General features: G+C 53.0%; 1 protein-coding gene across 1 annotated transcript; it reads left to right on the top strand.

Annotated features, from left to right (window-relative positions):
* The first annotated feature begins 4,103 nt into the window (after positions 1 to 4,103).
* Positions 4,104 to 5,546, top strand: LOC120703772 (probable F-box protein At2g36090). The gene has a single exon (XM_039987947.1). The coding sequence runs from the start codon at positions 4,257 to 4,259 to the stop codon at positions 5,226 to 5,228; it is 972 nt and encodes a 323-aa protein (XP_039843881.1). The 5' UTR covers positions 4,104 to 4,256; the 3' UTR covers positions 5,229 to 5,546.
* Positions 5,547 to 13,548: the final 8,002 nt, after the last annotated feature.

The following is a 13,548-nucleotide window of genomic DNA, read 5'->3' as shown; positions in this document are numbered from 1 at the left end:
AAGAAACCCGTCATCCACCGGTACTTGCGCCCTCGATCCAGGAGTAGATGCCACAACTGCCGCCCGGCCCGAGCTCCGGTCCCGGCTGCCCTTCACCGCCGTCCACTGCACGGTCCATCGGTCACAGCACCTCCACGATAGCTCATTGTCGACACTCGATGCCTGTGTACCTACAACTAAAGACCAATCACACAATCACATCGCACGATTGACAATCCACTTATCATAGCCAGTAGTGAATACTGCTCATTCCTCAGTTGTTGTTTCGTTCCGCATGAGGTAGCAGCAGCAGCAGCACCTTTCTGCATCCGCGGAGCCTGGCTATGGTGCCCAAGCAGGTAGCCAAACAGGATGAACCTGGATTCAGCAAACCTGGGCGGCCGATGAGTGCCAGCAATCAATCAGCCCCTGTATCTATCAGCGTGATTCGTGCCGCTGACATATGTTTCGTAGCCTGTTATTATTAGCTAGTACCAACTGCGCCCATTATTTGTTTATTTGAAAACTCGGCGTCGGCATTTCTAATTGTTGGGGACTGGACCTTCGGGTCAGTCCCACACCCTCAGAAATGCTCCCTAATCTGTTTGCAGGGTCACAACGAGATGGAGCCAAGTATACACAAAGGTATCGGATGAACACTAAGAAACGCAAGCTTAAAGACCATGACATTCGAACCGAAGGATATCATCTTCTGCAGGCCGAAGGTAACGGATGGCTGCCCAGAAGCGCAAGCACAAACACAAAAACCCTCGGTACGAAGGATACCACTTCCGTCGTGCCGAAAGTAACGAAGAGTTGCACAGATGCACAAGTCCGAAGACCAGGACCTTCGGGTCAGGTGATCAACCTCGGGAACGAAAGTGGCAGCTGATTGCTCGTTGATGGAATCTTCATGGCTCTAACTCCCGGAGGTCCCCGAAGGTTGTTGTAACATTCGTCGTTTGTAGACATATGAGTAAAACGTGAATATGTGAGAAGATCGGATTTGTACACCTTTCGAATACGTGAGAAGGTCGGATTTGTAAACCTCTCACGTTGTAATTTTACCCCGGAGCCGGCTAAGAGTGAGCTGTAAATGAGTTGGGAGGGGGCAATTTAGGAAAATCTGGCCAAGGGCTAGGGGTATAAATAGCCCCCCTCTCCACAGTGTAAAGGGTTGAATTTTCTAATCATTATTGGAGAGTTCGACGCCTAATTACATTATCATCTTTCTTATTGTTCATGTTCCCTATCTGGACATCTAAGAAGCAAAGATACCAACACTAATTGAGAATTTGGAATGCCAAGGCCAACGTACACGCGCGACCACACGAGGCTGCCGACGTCTCCATTAGTACGTACGTGTCTCCTTGCGAGTACGTACTGTAGAAAGTATACACGCGTACCGTGATCATCAGCACGCTAATAAGATTTTGTTTGGATCCATGAACTAAACTTTAAGTCTAAAATTTAGTTGATTAGGTTATTCAAATAGCCGGATAGACTAAAGTTTAGTTCCACCCTAACCAGAGTTTAGTCTGTATGTCTATCTATCTATCTATCTATACTATAAATAAAAGTGAAAACAATTGAAACTTTTTTCACCAATATTAGGCCCACCGTACTCCTCACGAAGGTTCCACTTGTCAAGCCAAATATCTGAAGAAAATGGATGTAACCCACGAAATTAATAGAAGAAAAATATTTCTACCAAAATCCTAATTCTTTTTACATCAAGCATTCATCTACCCACCTCTTGTATCCACATATTACTTTCCTTTTGGCACATGCTTTACTTTTCTTGCATGTGCATTATTCACCCATAATAATTGACATCATTGTTTTATGAAAAGACCTATAATTCACATTATTATTTTAATTGGAAGGATAATATTTGACATCATTATTTTATGAAAGAAAAAAAAGGCGTGTATTATTTTTAAAAAGAAAATAAATGACATCTATCCTTGATGGAAAGAAAATTAAATATATGACTGTGACATGTATATCTCCACTAGTTGGTTCTTAAAAATCCATCTAATTTGGACTAAATCAACCTGCAAACTGCGAAAAGACCAAACTATCCCTAACCATACGCATGTACGAACAACAACGGTATACCCAAGGTGAAAAATATTTTTATATATTTTTATATATGTTCCACCTAACCATGGATCCAAATAGGTATTGACTAAAACTTAGTCATTTAACTTTTAGTTCTAGTTCCAGATGACGATCCAAACCGAATCTCACACTGTAGTCGTGGTATGTCCTAAATTAAACAGCAACATAATTGCTCGCGCGGGTCCGAGAAAAGACGCAGCCCCATGCATCCGCGTGCGTGCGTGCATGCACTTGGTGATCGGACGCTCCTGGTCCGGTGTTGGATGCATGCACGAGCTTCCATTCGATCGGTCACTGAACCTGAGTAAGACAAGACGTTTGATCGCAACTAAAGAAATGTGCAGCCGACGGCAAGATGACAAAGCCCTGGCCGCGATCTAAAACTATGCAAAGATCGTGGAAAAAAAAGCCCGGCCGGGAGAGGATGGGTCCGACCGGAATGCCACCAGGTACCAGGCCACATGCGCTCACGTAAGGGTTCGGCGCCCACTCCCCCCTCAGGCCTCGGACAGGATCGCAGGAGGTTGCCGGCAAAGGCCCCAGGGACCATACATCTCAGGTGAGCGGCGGCCGAGTTAGCTCGACTAGATAAGATAGGCACGTCGCCGTCGCCTGTCCCGGCCACCCCGCGCGCGCGTCAGCAGAAACCAACCCCACTGGATATACACTTACTTTATTGATGCAGCGAGCGAGGCGAGGCCATGCCCAGTTAATTAATCTGTGCAACTAATCAATCCCGATCGCGAGTTGGACTAATGGATCGGTTCCGCTGTCGATCGATCGACCGATCAGCTCATGACGTGACACGGCCCTGCAGGCTTAATTAGCTTGCAGGAGCTGTTGCTATTTTAGGTCCCGTTTGATTTTTTTTCAATGTAAGTCATAAATCTCGCCACATCGCGCGTTTATACACCAATTAGAAGTACTAAATATAGACTTATTACAAAACTAAGTTCATAAGTCGTGACTTAATCACAAAAAATATAATAAACCTAATTAGTTCATAATTTGACCACTAATTGCTACAATAACTATTTACTAATCTTGCATTAATTATATTTAATAGATTCGTCTAGAGACCTAATTGCAACTTATGCAATTGGTTTTATATTAAATTGGCATCTGAATATTCGAATTGATTTCCGAATATGTGATGTGATAGCAACTTAAAAAACCAAACAAGAAGATGGATGCGTCTGCAATTTGACCAATAATGCAGCTGTATTTCGTCGTATGGAGTGTAAAATACTCGAGAATACAGCCGGGGACGAGACAACCGCGTGCACGATCTTTGTGCTCGATCGAGGAAGCGATATTTTCCTTCTTGATATATATATATATATATATATATATATATATATATATATATATATATATATATATATATATATATGATGTTTGTGTTCTGGAACGTGGCGACGTGCGATAATTACTCTAAGCAGTTGACCAAAGAACATGGCGCAGTCCCGAAACAGCCCGGTGCGCGCGCTGCCGCTACGTTGCCGGTCGTTTCCGTCCCGGCCGGGGGCGTCGCAATTGCGAGATCAGGCAGAAAACGTGGGAGCGGCGGCATGGCCCGGCGCGCCGCGAGAGCCGGGCGCACGCGAGCCGGCCCTACTCGACGCGCACGGCGCCTCGTACCCACGCGGGCACGAGGACTCGATCACAACCCTGCCGACTGCCGTTTCCTCTCAACGCGCGCTAGCTGCCACTGCCAGCGTTCCCCGGCCGGCCCCGCCCCGACACGAGGCGAACTCCATTTGGCGAGCCTTGTGCTGCTGCTGCTGCTGCTAATTTTCTATCCGCGCGCCTGCCTCACGCTGGGCGGGCGGACCCGGCGCGCGTCCTCAGGCTGTCACACGCCGTCGCCTTCGCACGCCCCGCGATAGGAACGGCACGGCACGGCGCGACGCTGCCGCGCGGTAGCCTGCCATACGCCAGAGGCCAGACGCCATGCGCCCCCGCGGCCCGCGGCCGCCTATAAGAGGACGGAGGAAGCTGTCGCCCCGCTGCCACATCGCCATCATCCCGTCCCAAGCTTGTCACTAGCTCGGCGCGTTGCCTGCTGACCTTGTTGTGCCTTGGAGCCACTCGAGCGCTCGACCCCGTCGCCGAGCCGTCCACCGTAGAATTAAGCTAGCGCAGGCCCGGGCATGGCGATGACGACCGCCGCCGCCGCCGCCGCCGCCACCACCACCTTGGAGGACCTCCCCGCCGACGTGCTGGCCTGCGCGCTGCGCCGCCTCGACGGCCGCTCCCTGGCCGCCGCCAGCTGCGCCACCGCGGGGCTCCGGGCGCTCGCCGCCGACCCGGACACGTGGCGCGCGCTCTGCCTCGCGCGCTGGTCCTCCCTGCTGCAGCTGCAAGCCCGCCTCGGCCTCCTCCTCGACTCGCAGCGCCTCTTCGCCGACGCCTTCCCGTTCCCCTCCCTACTGGCGGACAACCTCGCGGGAGCCGAGGCGCCTGGTGACGCGCTCCAGCGGCGGCTCCCCGCCGAGCTCGTCTCGGCCGTGGACGTCTACCACCGCGGCGCGGCGCTGCTCTCCCGCGCCGTGGAGACCCCCGCGTCGTCGTCCTGGTTCCTCAGCTCGCCGTTCCGCGTCGACGCCGTGGAGTGCGGGAGGAGCCCCGCCGCGCCCGCCGGCGGCGCCCGCGGCGTGCCCCCCGCGGAGCTCGAGCTCAGCTGGGTCGTGGTCGACCCCCGCGCCGGCCGCGCGGTCAACGTGTCCAGCCGCCGCCCCGTGGCCGTCGACAGGCACTGGTACACGGGCGAGGCGCTGGTGCGCTACGCGGTGGTGCTTGGCGGCTGCAAGCTCGAGGCCACCGTCACCTGCGCCGAGGACGCCGGGAGCATCAGGGAGATCAGCCTGGCGGCCGAGGACGCCGACGGCGCGGCCCTCAGCGGCGAGGGCGCCCTGCGGCTCCTCGCGGCGGCGATGGCGGGGCCCAGGAAGGGAGGGGAGGACCAGGAGGAGGCGGCCAAGCGGGGGTACGAGGAGTTCGTGAGGAGCAAGAGGGGCAGGAAGGAGTCCAAGGCCAGGAAGGAGGTGCTCGTCGACCTCTGCTGCTCCGCCGTCAGCGCCGTCGCCGTTCTCAGCTTCATCGCCGCCGTCGTGCTCCGGTAGTCGTAGAGCCCCTGTTCCGGCCGATCCATCATCATCTCATCGATCAGCATCGACGAGTCCTTAAGATGTACATGCTGCATACATCTGGGAGAGTATAGTGCAAGAGTTCATTTTCTTTCCATTTGGCTATAATTTAGTACTAGGCACTAAAGTAAGTCATACATGATACATGTATGGGAAATTTTTTAGAGTTTTATATGGGAAATTTTTAAGTGAAGAAAAAGAGAGAGAAAGACACATGACTCTCACGGAACTAAATTGATTCCTGTGAGATTTCTGTAAAATTCCTATGAAATCTCGATCAATATTTGTTCCAAAGAGGGTGCCTTAAAATCTGAAAATAAGTTTGAGACCTGAAAGTCACTTCACGGTGCCACACCCACACTTCAACCCTGATGTCTGACAGATGACCATCCGTGGCAGGAAGGAAGAATAAGATCGGTCAGCCAATCCTGATTCCTGAATCACACGTTCGCTGCCCGTGCCCTGATGAGTCAACAAGAAGTACTAAGTAAGTGATATCCCAGCATCCCACGGCGTTCGAGATGGTCAGTAGCCTGCGCAGTTTTTTACTGGTACTACAAACGTCAAGCCGTCAACCATTATCGCGATTTTATTTTCAAAACATGTACAACACAGATGCAGAGGCGTTTTACATACACACGCATACTCACTCACTTATTTGAAATTATGAATCTAGTCAACTAAACTACGTAGTGATTGTGTTTTCTATTGCCCAAAGGATACATTATTAATTTAAGAACAGAAACCAAACGGTTTTTTTAAGGAGCTTATTGTAACAGGTACTGCAATTGTTGTGGTCAAAAGATTGAGACAGTCCCATTGTTTTTCTTTCTCCCTTTATGATAATAATGTTTTCCTCTTCATCCCAATTTATGAGAATGAAGATTGCGTCGCTGAATGTGATCCACATACACACGAGCTCACCTACTCTGTGCTTCACACTGCTTGTAGCCAGGCAGTCATGGAATTAGCATTTCTGGGCTTCTGGCCTATGGAGTTCGTAAGCTTTTTCTCGTTAGCTGGTGACGACCTTTGACCCTTCGTGTTCGCCTCCATGTGTTTGTAATTTTGTATAACAAATACTAACCATGACGTACGTATAATCAGTGTAGTGCCGTATCCAACTTCGTATACGGTGATGATATCCGTCAATCTAAAGTCAGATCGAGATCAGCACTTGAAGCCAAACCTTAGGGGACATGTAAGAACAAGAATGACATAAGAAAGGAGATGGGGCGGCAGGGGTGCTAGTTAGATAAGGGCTATCACTGATGTCAGAATAAGCTCGGGCGGCAGCAGCCGTCCATCATGCTGTCTCACCATTTCGCACATCATAGTGACAGGGACAGTAGCTCAATCATCGAGCGGATGACACTCACATAAGCACCTACTCTGAAGTCAAGCTGCAACTTTGTCAATGTGATGTGGGCACAATGATGCTTGCTGTTTTTCAACCGCCCCCATTCTTTTAACCTATCTCTAAGGTAGCTTTCTATTTAAGCGTCGTTTTAAGCTCTTTTTCATACTTTTTAAATTGGAACCAGTCTGCTGCTATGATGGGACTAGCTGAGCATGTGGTTGCCGACGTCCTCAATATATAATTGTTGTAATTAGCTACTAATTGCCGACGTCCTCAGTACTATACTACTCCCCGTCCGAATTATTAGTCGCTTTTAACTTTTCTAGATACATAATTTTATTATGCACCTCTACTAAAAAACGATTTGTAGCAACGTTCCAATTTTTTCATAGGTGGGTCAAAATGTAACCCGTTGCTACAAATGGAGCGGAGTTATTGTAATTTTTAATCCACCTCTAAAAATACATTTCTAGGTGTAGGTGACAACATCACCCGCCCCTACAAATGAACCCACCCGCCCCTAAAAATATTGGCATTTTCAGGGGCGGATGATAGCCTCACCTATCCCTAAAAATTCATTTTTACGGGCTGGTGATGGCATGGCCCGCCCATGCAAATGGTCTCATGCAAACAAAAGTTATAATTTTTTTCATATAATCTCGGATGAAGTCAAACTTTATATCAAAATTATAGAGAATGATGAGACGTAAAATTTTGTAGTTGATAACTTTTTTATTTAAGATCATTTAATGGTGCAAAAAATATTATAATTTCTCTAATAGCTATAACTATATAGTATCCCAAGTATCCCATATATATAACTCAAGTCATACTTTGAGGTCTCCATAATTTTAACCTTTATATACACTAAAATATACTTGGCATATCTTGTTGTTTGTATAGTACACAATAACCATAGTGAACTTTTGGACAAAATAGAAAATATTTTTAGGGGCGGGTGGTGGCATTGCTCGTGCCTACAAATGGATTTGTAGGGGCGGGTGATGCCCCAGCAAATCAATTTTACAATTAATATAAAATAATAGCATACCATATAGAGACACAAGTGATTGTGTAGTGTGGTGGTAAGAAAGGTATGCTGGAGGCTCGAATCCCGGTTTAAGCAAGTGTGCATATCTTGTCAAAAGAATTGTACCTCGATGGGAGGGCGGTTAGCAGTGATATTTTTTAATTTTCCTTTTGCTGTTTTTGAGTTTTTTTTAAAAAAAATTCTCATGTTTGGAAAACAATTTATAGAGGCGGGATCGATTTGTAGGGACGTTTGTGGGGCGGCCGTCCCTACAATTCAGTTTGTAGAGACGTTTGTAGGGGCATGCATGTTACTGTCCTTACAAATCGATTTTTAACTGCAAGAACTAGAGACGGATATCGCATCGCCAATAAAAATATGTTTTATCTAGCCTAAAAATATTTTTTAGTAGTGCATCCAGACATAATATATATCTAGATACATGATAACAACTATACAACTAGAAAACTAAAATGAAACTATACAACTAAAAAGACTAAAAATATGTTTTATCCACCCTACAAATATTCCTACGTAGCACAAGCACGGGCATGATCATTTGCCTTGCTCTCTCTCGGCCCGTCACACTGCCACGTCGTCGCCTTCGCGAAGGGCCGCTGCGCCGCCACAAATAATCGCTGCGCCGCCACAGATAATCGCCATGCATCGCGCTCCCGCTTGTCGCTAGCTAGTTTGCCTTGCTGTGCGCCTGTGTCTGTGCGACCTGTGACTTGGAGCCATGCATTTGAGCTGTCAGTTGCTCAAACAAAAAAAAAAGAGCTGTCGGCCTAGCACTGTTCAAGCACCGTCGTAAATTTCAAACGGGACACTTCGCGTCGCGTATCTCCAAAAATTAGATCAAACTATTCGCAACATATACACACTACCAAGCCCATGGTAAAAAAAAGAAACAATTGCATAACTGCCCTTATTTTAGCTGTCATTGCACAATTGCCTTTATTTTTTAAACTTTGCAAGTTTGCCTCTGGTTTTCAAAATCGAAGGCACCGTTTGCCCCTTTTTGTCAACACTGTTAGCTGGACCTCAATAATTAGCCCAAATTTTTTTTTGCAAAAATGAAAAAAAGAGGAAAAGACTATACTACTCTTATCCAAAACACATTGCTCCCATCCCCCAATCTCCTCTGGTTCGTGACCCAAACGCCCACTAGCGCTAGGGTTTCTGGTGGCCGACGGCGTCGTGCTAGTGGCTGCCGGCGAACGGCGGCCGGACCCAGCGCCCGGCGGGCCCAGCGTCGTGCGGCGCTGCGGAGGCAGGCAGGGAGCGCGCGCGGCGGCTCGGGCCCCTCGGCGCGGCGCAGGCGGGCGGTGACTCGTGCGGAGGCAGGCTGCTCGGCGAGGCGGTGCCCAGCCAGGACCGGCGCGGCGGTAGGCGGGGATTGAAGCGGAGGCAGGCCGACGCAGAGGCGGGTGGGGACCGGAGCGGAGGCGACCGACGTGGCTCGGACTGCTCGGTGCGGCAGAGGCGGGTGGAACCATGGCGGCTCAGGTTGCTCAGCGCTGCGGCAGCGACGAGGGATGCGACCCGACAACTCTGGAACAATTTGGGTAAATTTCTTCAACTTCATCATTTCTGCAGTAGACAAATCAGGTTGTTTGATTAGATCTTTAGGATGAACTAGCTTAAGGAACATGCTCTGCTTTGTAGGACAACTGGTATAAAACTTGTTGTTATGGTTCGGGCACATTGGAGCATGCCAGATGGGGTCCAAAGACATATAGAAAGAGGGAAACTTTGACTACAATTGTTGACAGCCATGACTATAGCTTGCTAAATGTCGGGTACCACGATTAGGGACACCCTAATCGGGGTACTAAGATCGCGTTAAAACGCAAACGCATGTTAAGGCAATCAGGCCCACGAAGGCCCACGGCCTGCTTCCCATTCGGAGGAAAGGAAAAGACTCAAAGAAGCCCAGCGTGCGGCCCATTCACATCCCCCTCGAACCCACGGAACGATCTCCGCCTCGCTCGAAGGTCCCTCTCGGGCCCGCTGGACAATCTCCGCCTCGCTCGAGGCCACCCCTCGGCACAAGGGACAAACAGCCCTGCCGCCCAACCACTCACCGTATGAAGGCATTAAAAGCCAGCCACTCCGCCACGGCGCCCAGGACAGGCGGCGTCAGGCCGCCACTCCCACAGTGGATGTGACCGGGGTCCCATCCGCTGACTTCGGTCACCGCTCCGCCATCCCGGAGGCTGTAGCAGCACTGTGGGACATGCGATGCGGGACAAGACATGCTCGGCACTGCTCTCGTTACTGTTTTGCCGACACCAACCATCCGGACTCGCCTCCCACTGGGGAAGGGGTCCGGCGACGTCACGTGTCCTTCCGAGAGGGGCGCTTAGCACGCACGGACGGAGGCCCGGACCTCCACGCGTCCCCCGGACCTCCTAGTGTGCACGCCCGCACTCCGACCAGGGGGTCCGGGGCCGCCGCGCGCCCCACTGCCGCTGGTGCATGCAGGACCCTAGTCCGCAGGGCCCACCGAACGCCACCGTGCCGTATATAGAAGATCATACATCAGCCACGACCACACCGCCTGCAGGGACACTGCAGGACGACCGGCGCGATCTTCGCAGGACCAAGGACGATATCCAGGACGACTGCGATGCACGCCGCCTTCCCACAGTGTACTTCCTACAGTGTACTTCCTACAGTGTCCGACCACTGTACCCACGCGACTCAGGGGAGGACGACGACTTCCACGTCCCCACTCATGTGCACCGCCCCTCCTTGTAACTATAAAAGGAGGAGGCGGGCTTCCTTTAGCTCGGTCTGGTTTTTCTCTCACTCTGAGGACGCTCAGACGCCTCCCGACGTGATCCGTCATCACTTACGCTCCGGCACCCCTATTCGCCACGTTCAACCCCTCTTCTAGCAAAGACTGGGGAGCTTCCCTCCCTCTCTCACCTCGCTTGTATCCCCTACTACAAGCACTCCGGGTGCAAGATAATACAGTGCCCTCGCACACCCCCTTTGCTGGACGGACGGCCCCGCGGCCAGAACCAGGATAAACCGTGTGTTACTGTGTTGCCTCTTGCATCATCATCTGGGACGAGGAAACACGCAGCATTTACTAGTTGGGATCCGGCCCCCCGGGTCGGGACACTGACAGTTGGCGCGCCAGGTAGGGGCGGCTGCGTGACATTTTCTCTCTTCTTCCCATTTGATCTCGAGGGATGGCGAGCAGATCCAACCCATACCCTATGGGTGTTCCGGATCCGCTCCCAGCGGGATTTGTGATCTGGTTCGGGAGTCTCGAGTTCAGAGCGACCGGCAATAGTTACCTCATGCGGTTCCTCTCGCCCAGACGCAACCCCATCAACCCGACTTTACCGGCCTGGCACGACAGGCGCTCGGGTCAGCGCTCGCGACAAGCACGCGCAGAGCGGCGTCGCGCGGCACGCCACAGCTCCCCCACGTGGGTCGAGGCTGGCATGTTGCAACTCAGCATCACGGCCAACGGGGCCACCGTTTCGTCATCACGTGCCTCGGCGTCATCTGCGCCGGCACCATCACCTGTAGCAGTACTAGTGCCTCCCAGGGGGGGCTCGACTTCGGCGTCGCCCTTCCCCTTCGGGATGCGCAACGCTGCCGCCCACACCTCGTCAACCAGCGCTAACTTCATCGAGCATAAGGATCTGCCGGGTCATCATCTCCTGTCGATTCGCAGCCTCATCGTGTCGTCCCCCTGACGAATCCTACCCCGAGACGGCGAGCTCGATCGCCGATGACGTCAACTTCTTCATGAACAACTTCACGGCTGAGGAGGCCGAGGACTACTCCGGGGTTCGCGACCCCGACGCTCTTCACTCGTTCCAGCTGGCGACGGCTTACTGCCTCACCTGCTCCGAAGACTCCAGCGAGGGGGATTTCGATCCTTCCCGGGAGTGCTTCATGGCGGACCTTGCGGACGAGCAGAACGACAACGCCCCAAGCAACGACGGGGATGGCGGGGCGGACGCGCAGGCAAAGCAACCGGTGGTCCCGCCTGCAGCCCCTTCCTCGTCAAGCTCGGCGGCGCGACAAGCTCAGCTGGCGCAGCTCAATGAGCTTCAAGCCAAGCTCGACGAGCAGCGTCAACAAACCCAGGAGCTGCGCGCCGCACTCGAGCAGCAGCGTACCGCGCGTGGGGCACACGCCCAGGCGGCGGGACGTGTTGCCCGGGAGCGCATCCTGGCCGACGACAACGTCGACAAATCTCCGGAACTGCAAAAGGCCGGCGAAAAACTCGTCGCTGCGGCCTATCTACTTCAAGCTATGCCCGAGCCATCGACGCCTTCGGGCCGCAACCTGCGCCGTGAGGCACAGGAGCTCATCGAGCAAGCTGCCGTGCAGCAGGCCGAGAGTTCTGCGTCTCGTATGCGCTCGAAGGCCCCGGAGCAGCCTGGTGGGACTGCGCACCAGGACCGCGAGGTTTCTGTGCACACACCACCAGTAGGGAAGGGCAAGGCAGCCGTAGCGCCCGGCGCGAAGGCACCCTCGGTGCACGAGCGCATCGGAAGAGTTCCCGTAAGGGAGCGAATCCGTGACACTCGCGGGCACGCTGGCGACGGCGACGCCCGCAACGTCATCGACGGCAGGAGGTACACCCCTCGACGGGGTGGACGCTTCGACCCCGAGCACGACAGGGGTGAGTCACCGGAGCCTCCGGGCACCCGGGTGTTCAGCCGGGAGATTCGAACAGCATCTTTTCCCCCGCGCTTTCGACAACCCAACACCCTCGTCAAGTACTCGGGCGAGACTGATCCTGCACTCTGGCTCAACGACTACCACCTAGCGTGCCAGCTAGGCGGTGCGACGGAGGACGCGGTCATCATCCGCAACCTTCCTCTTCATCTCGCTGACGCCACACGAACGTGGCTCGAGCACCTGCCTGCGGATCAGATCCACAACTGGGCCGACTTGGTCCATATCTTCGTGGGCAATTTCCAGGGCACGTACGTGCTCCCAGGGAACTCCTGGGACCTCAAAGGGTGTCGCCAGAAGCCCTGCGAGTCCCTGCGTGACTACGTGCGACGCTTCTCCAAGCAGTGCACCGAGCTCCCCAGCGTCACCCACGTCGAGGTCATTAATGCTTTCCTCGAGGGTACGACGTGCAGAAACCTGGTGCATGAGCTCGCGAGAAGCCGACCCGTCAGCACCAATGAGTTGTTCGACGCTGCCACCAACTACGCCGCCGGCGAGGAGGCTGTTGGTGCCATCTTCGACGACAAATCAAGCAAGCGCAAGGACGATGCGCCCGCGGAGGGCAGCAACGTCAAGTCCAATGCCCCCGCCAAGAAACTGAAGCGGGGGAGGAAGGGAAAGAAGCCGGTCCCATCGAACCAGCGTGGGTCGGGGCAGGCAGAGGACTCCGAGGAGGCCTTCGCTGCCGCCCCAGACCGCAAAGGGCCTCGAGGCCCCCCTCGAGGTGGTGGTGGCCAATTCGACGACATGCTTAAGAAGTCGTGCCCTTACCACAAGGGCCCGGTCAATCATACCCTCGAGCAGTGCGAAATGCTCAAGAAATACTACAAACCGCGTCGCGCATCGCGACGAAGACAAGAAGAAGGATGCCGGCGACAAAGGTGGAGATGACGAGTTCCCCCCAGTGGAGAATGCCTTCTTCATCTTTGGAGGAGCAACGACAAACATGACTTCTCGGCAGCGCAAGCGCGAGCGCCGGGAAGTTTTCTCCGTCACCAAGGCCACGCCATCCTACCTCGATTGGTCGAAGGATACCATCTCCTTTGGCCGCGAGGACCACCCCGACTACGTCCCGCATCCGGGACGGTATCCGCTCGTTGTCGATCCCATCGTAGGCAACACACGCTTCTCCAAGGTGCTCATGGCGGAGGCAGCAGCCTCAACATCATGTACGCCCACACCTTGGAGCTCAT

Source organism: Panicum virgatum, chromosome 1K (genome assembly GCF_016808335.1).
Source record: "Panicum virgatum strain AP13 chromosome 1K, P.virgatum_v5, whole genome shotgun sequence".
Classification (NCBI taxonomy): Eukaryota; Viridiplantae; Streptophyta; class Magnoliopsida; order Poales; family Poaceae; genus Panicum; species Panicum virgatum.
The sequence above is the reverse complement of the archived record's forward strand: the minus strand, read 5'-3'. Positions and strand labels throughout refer to the sequence as shown.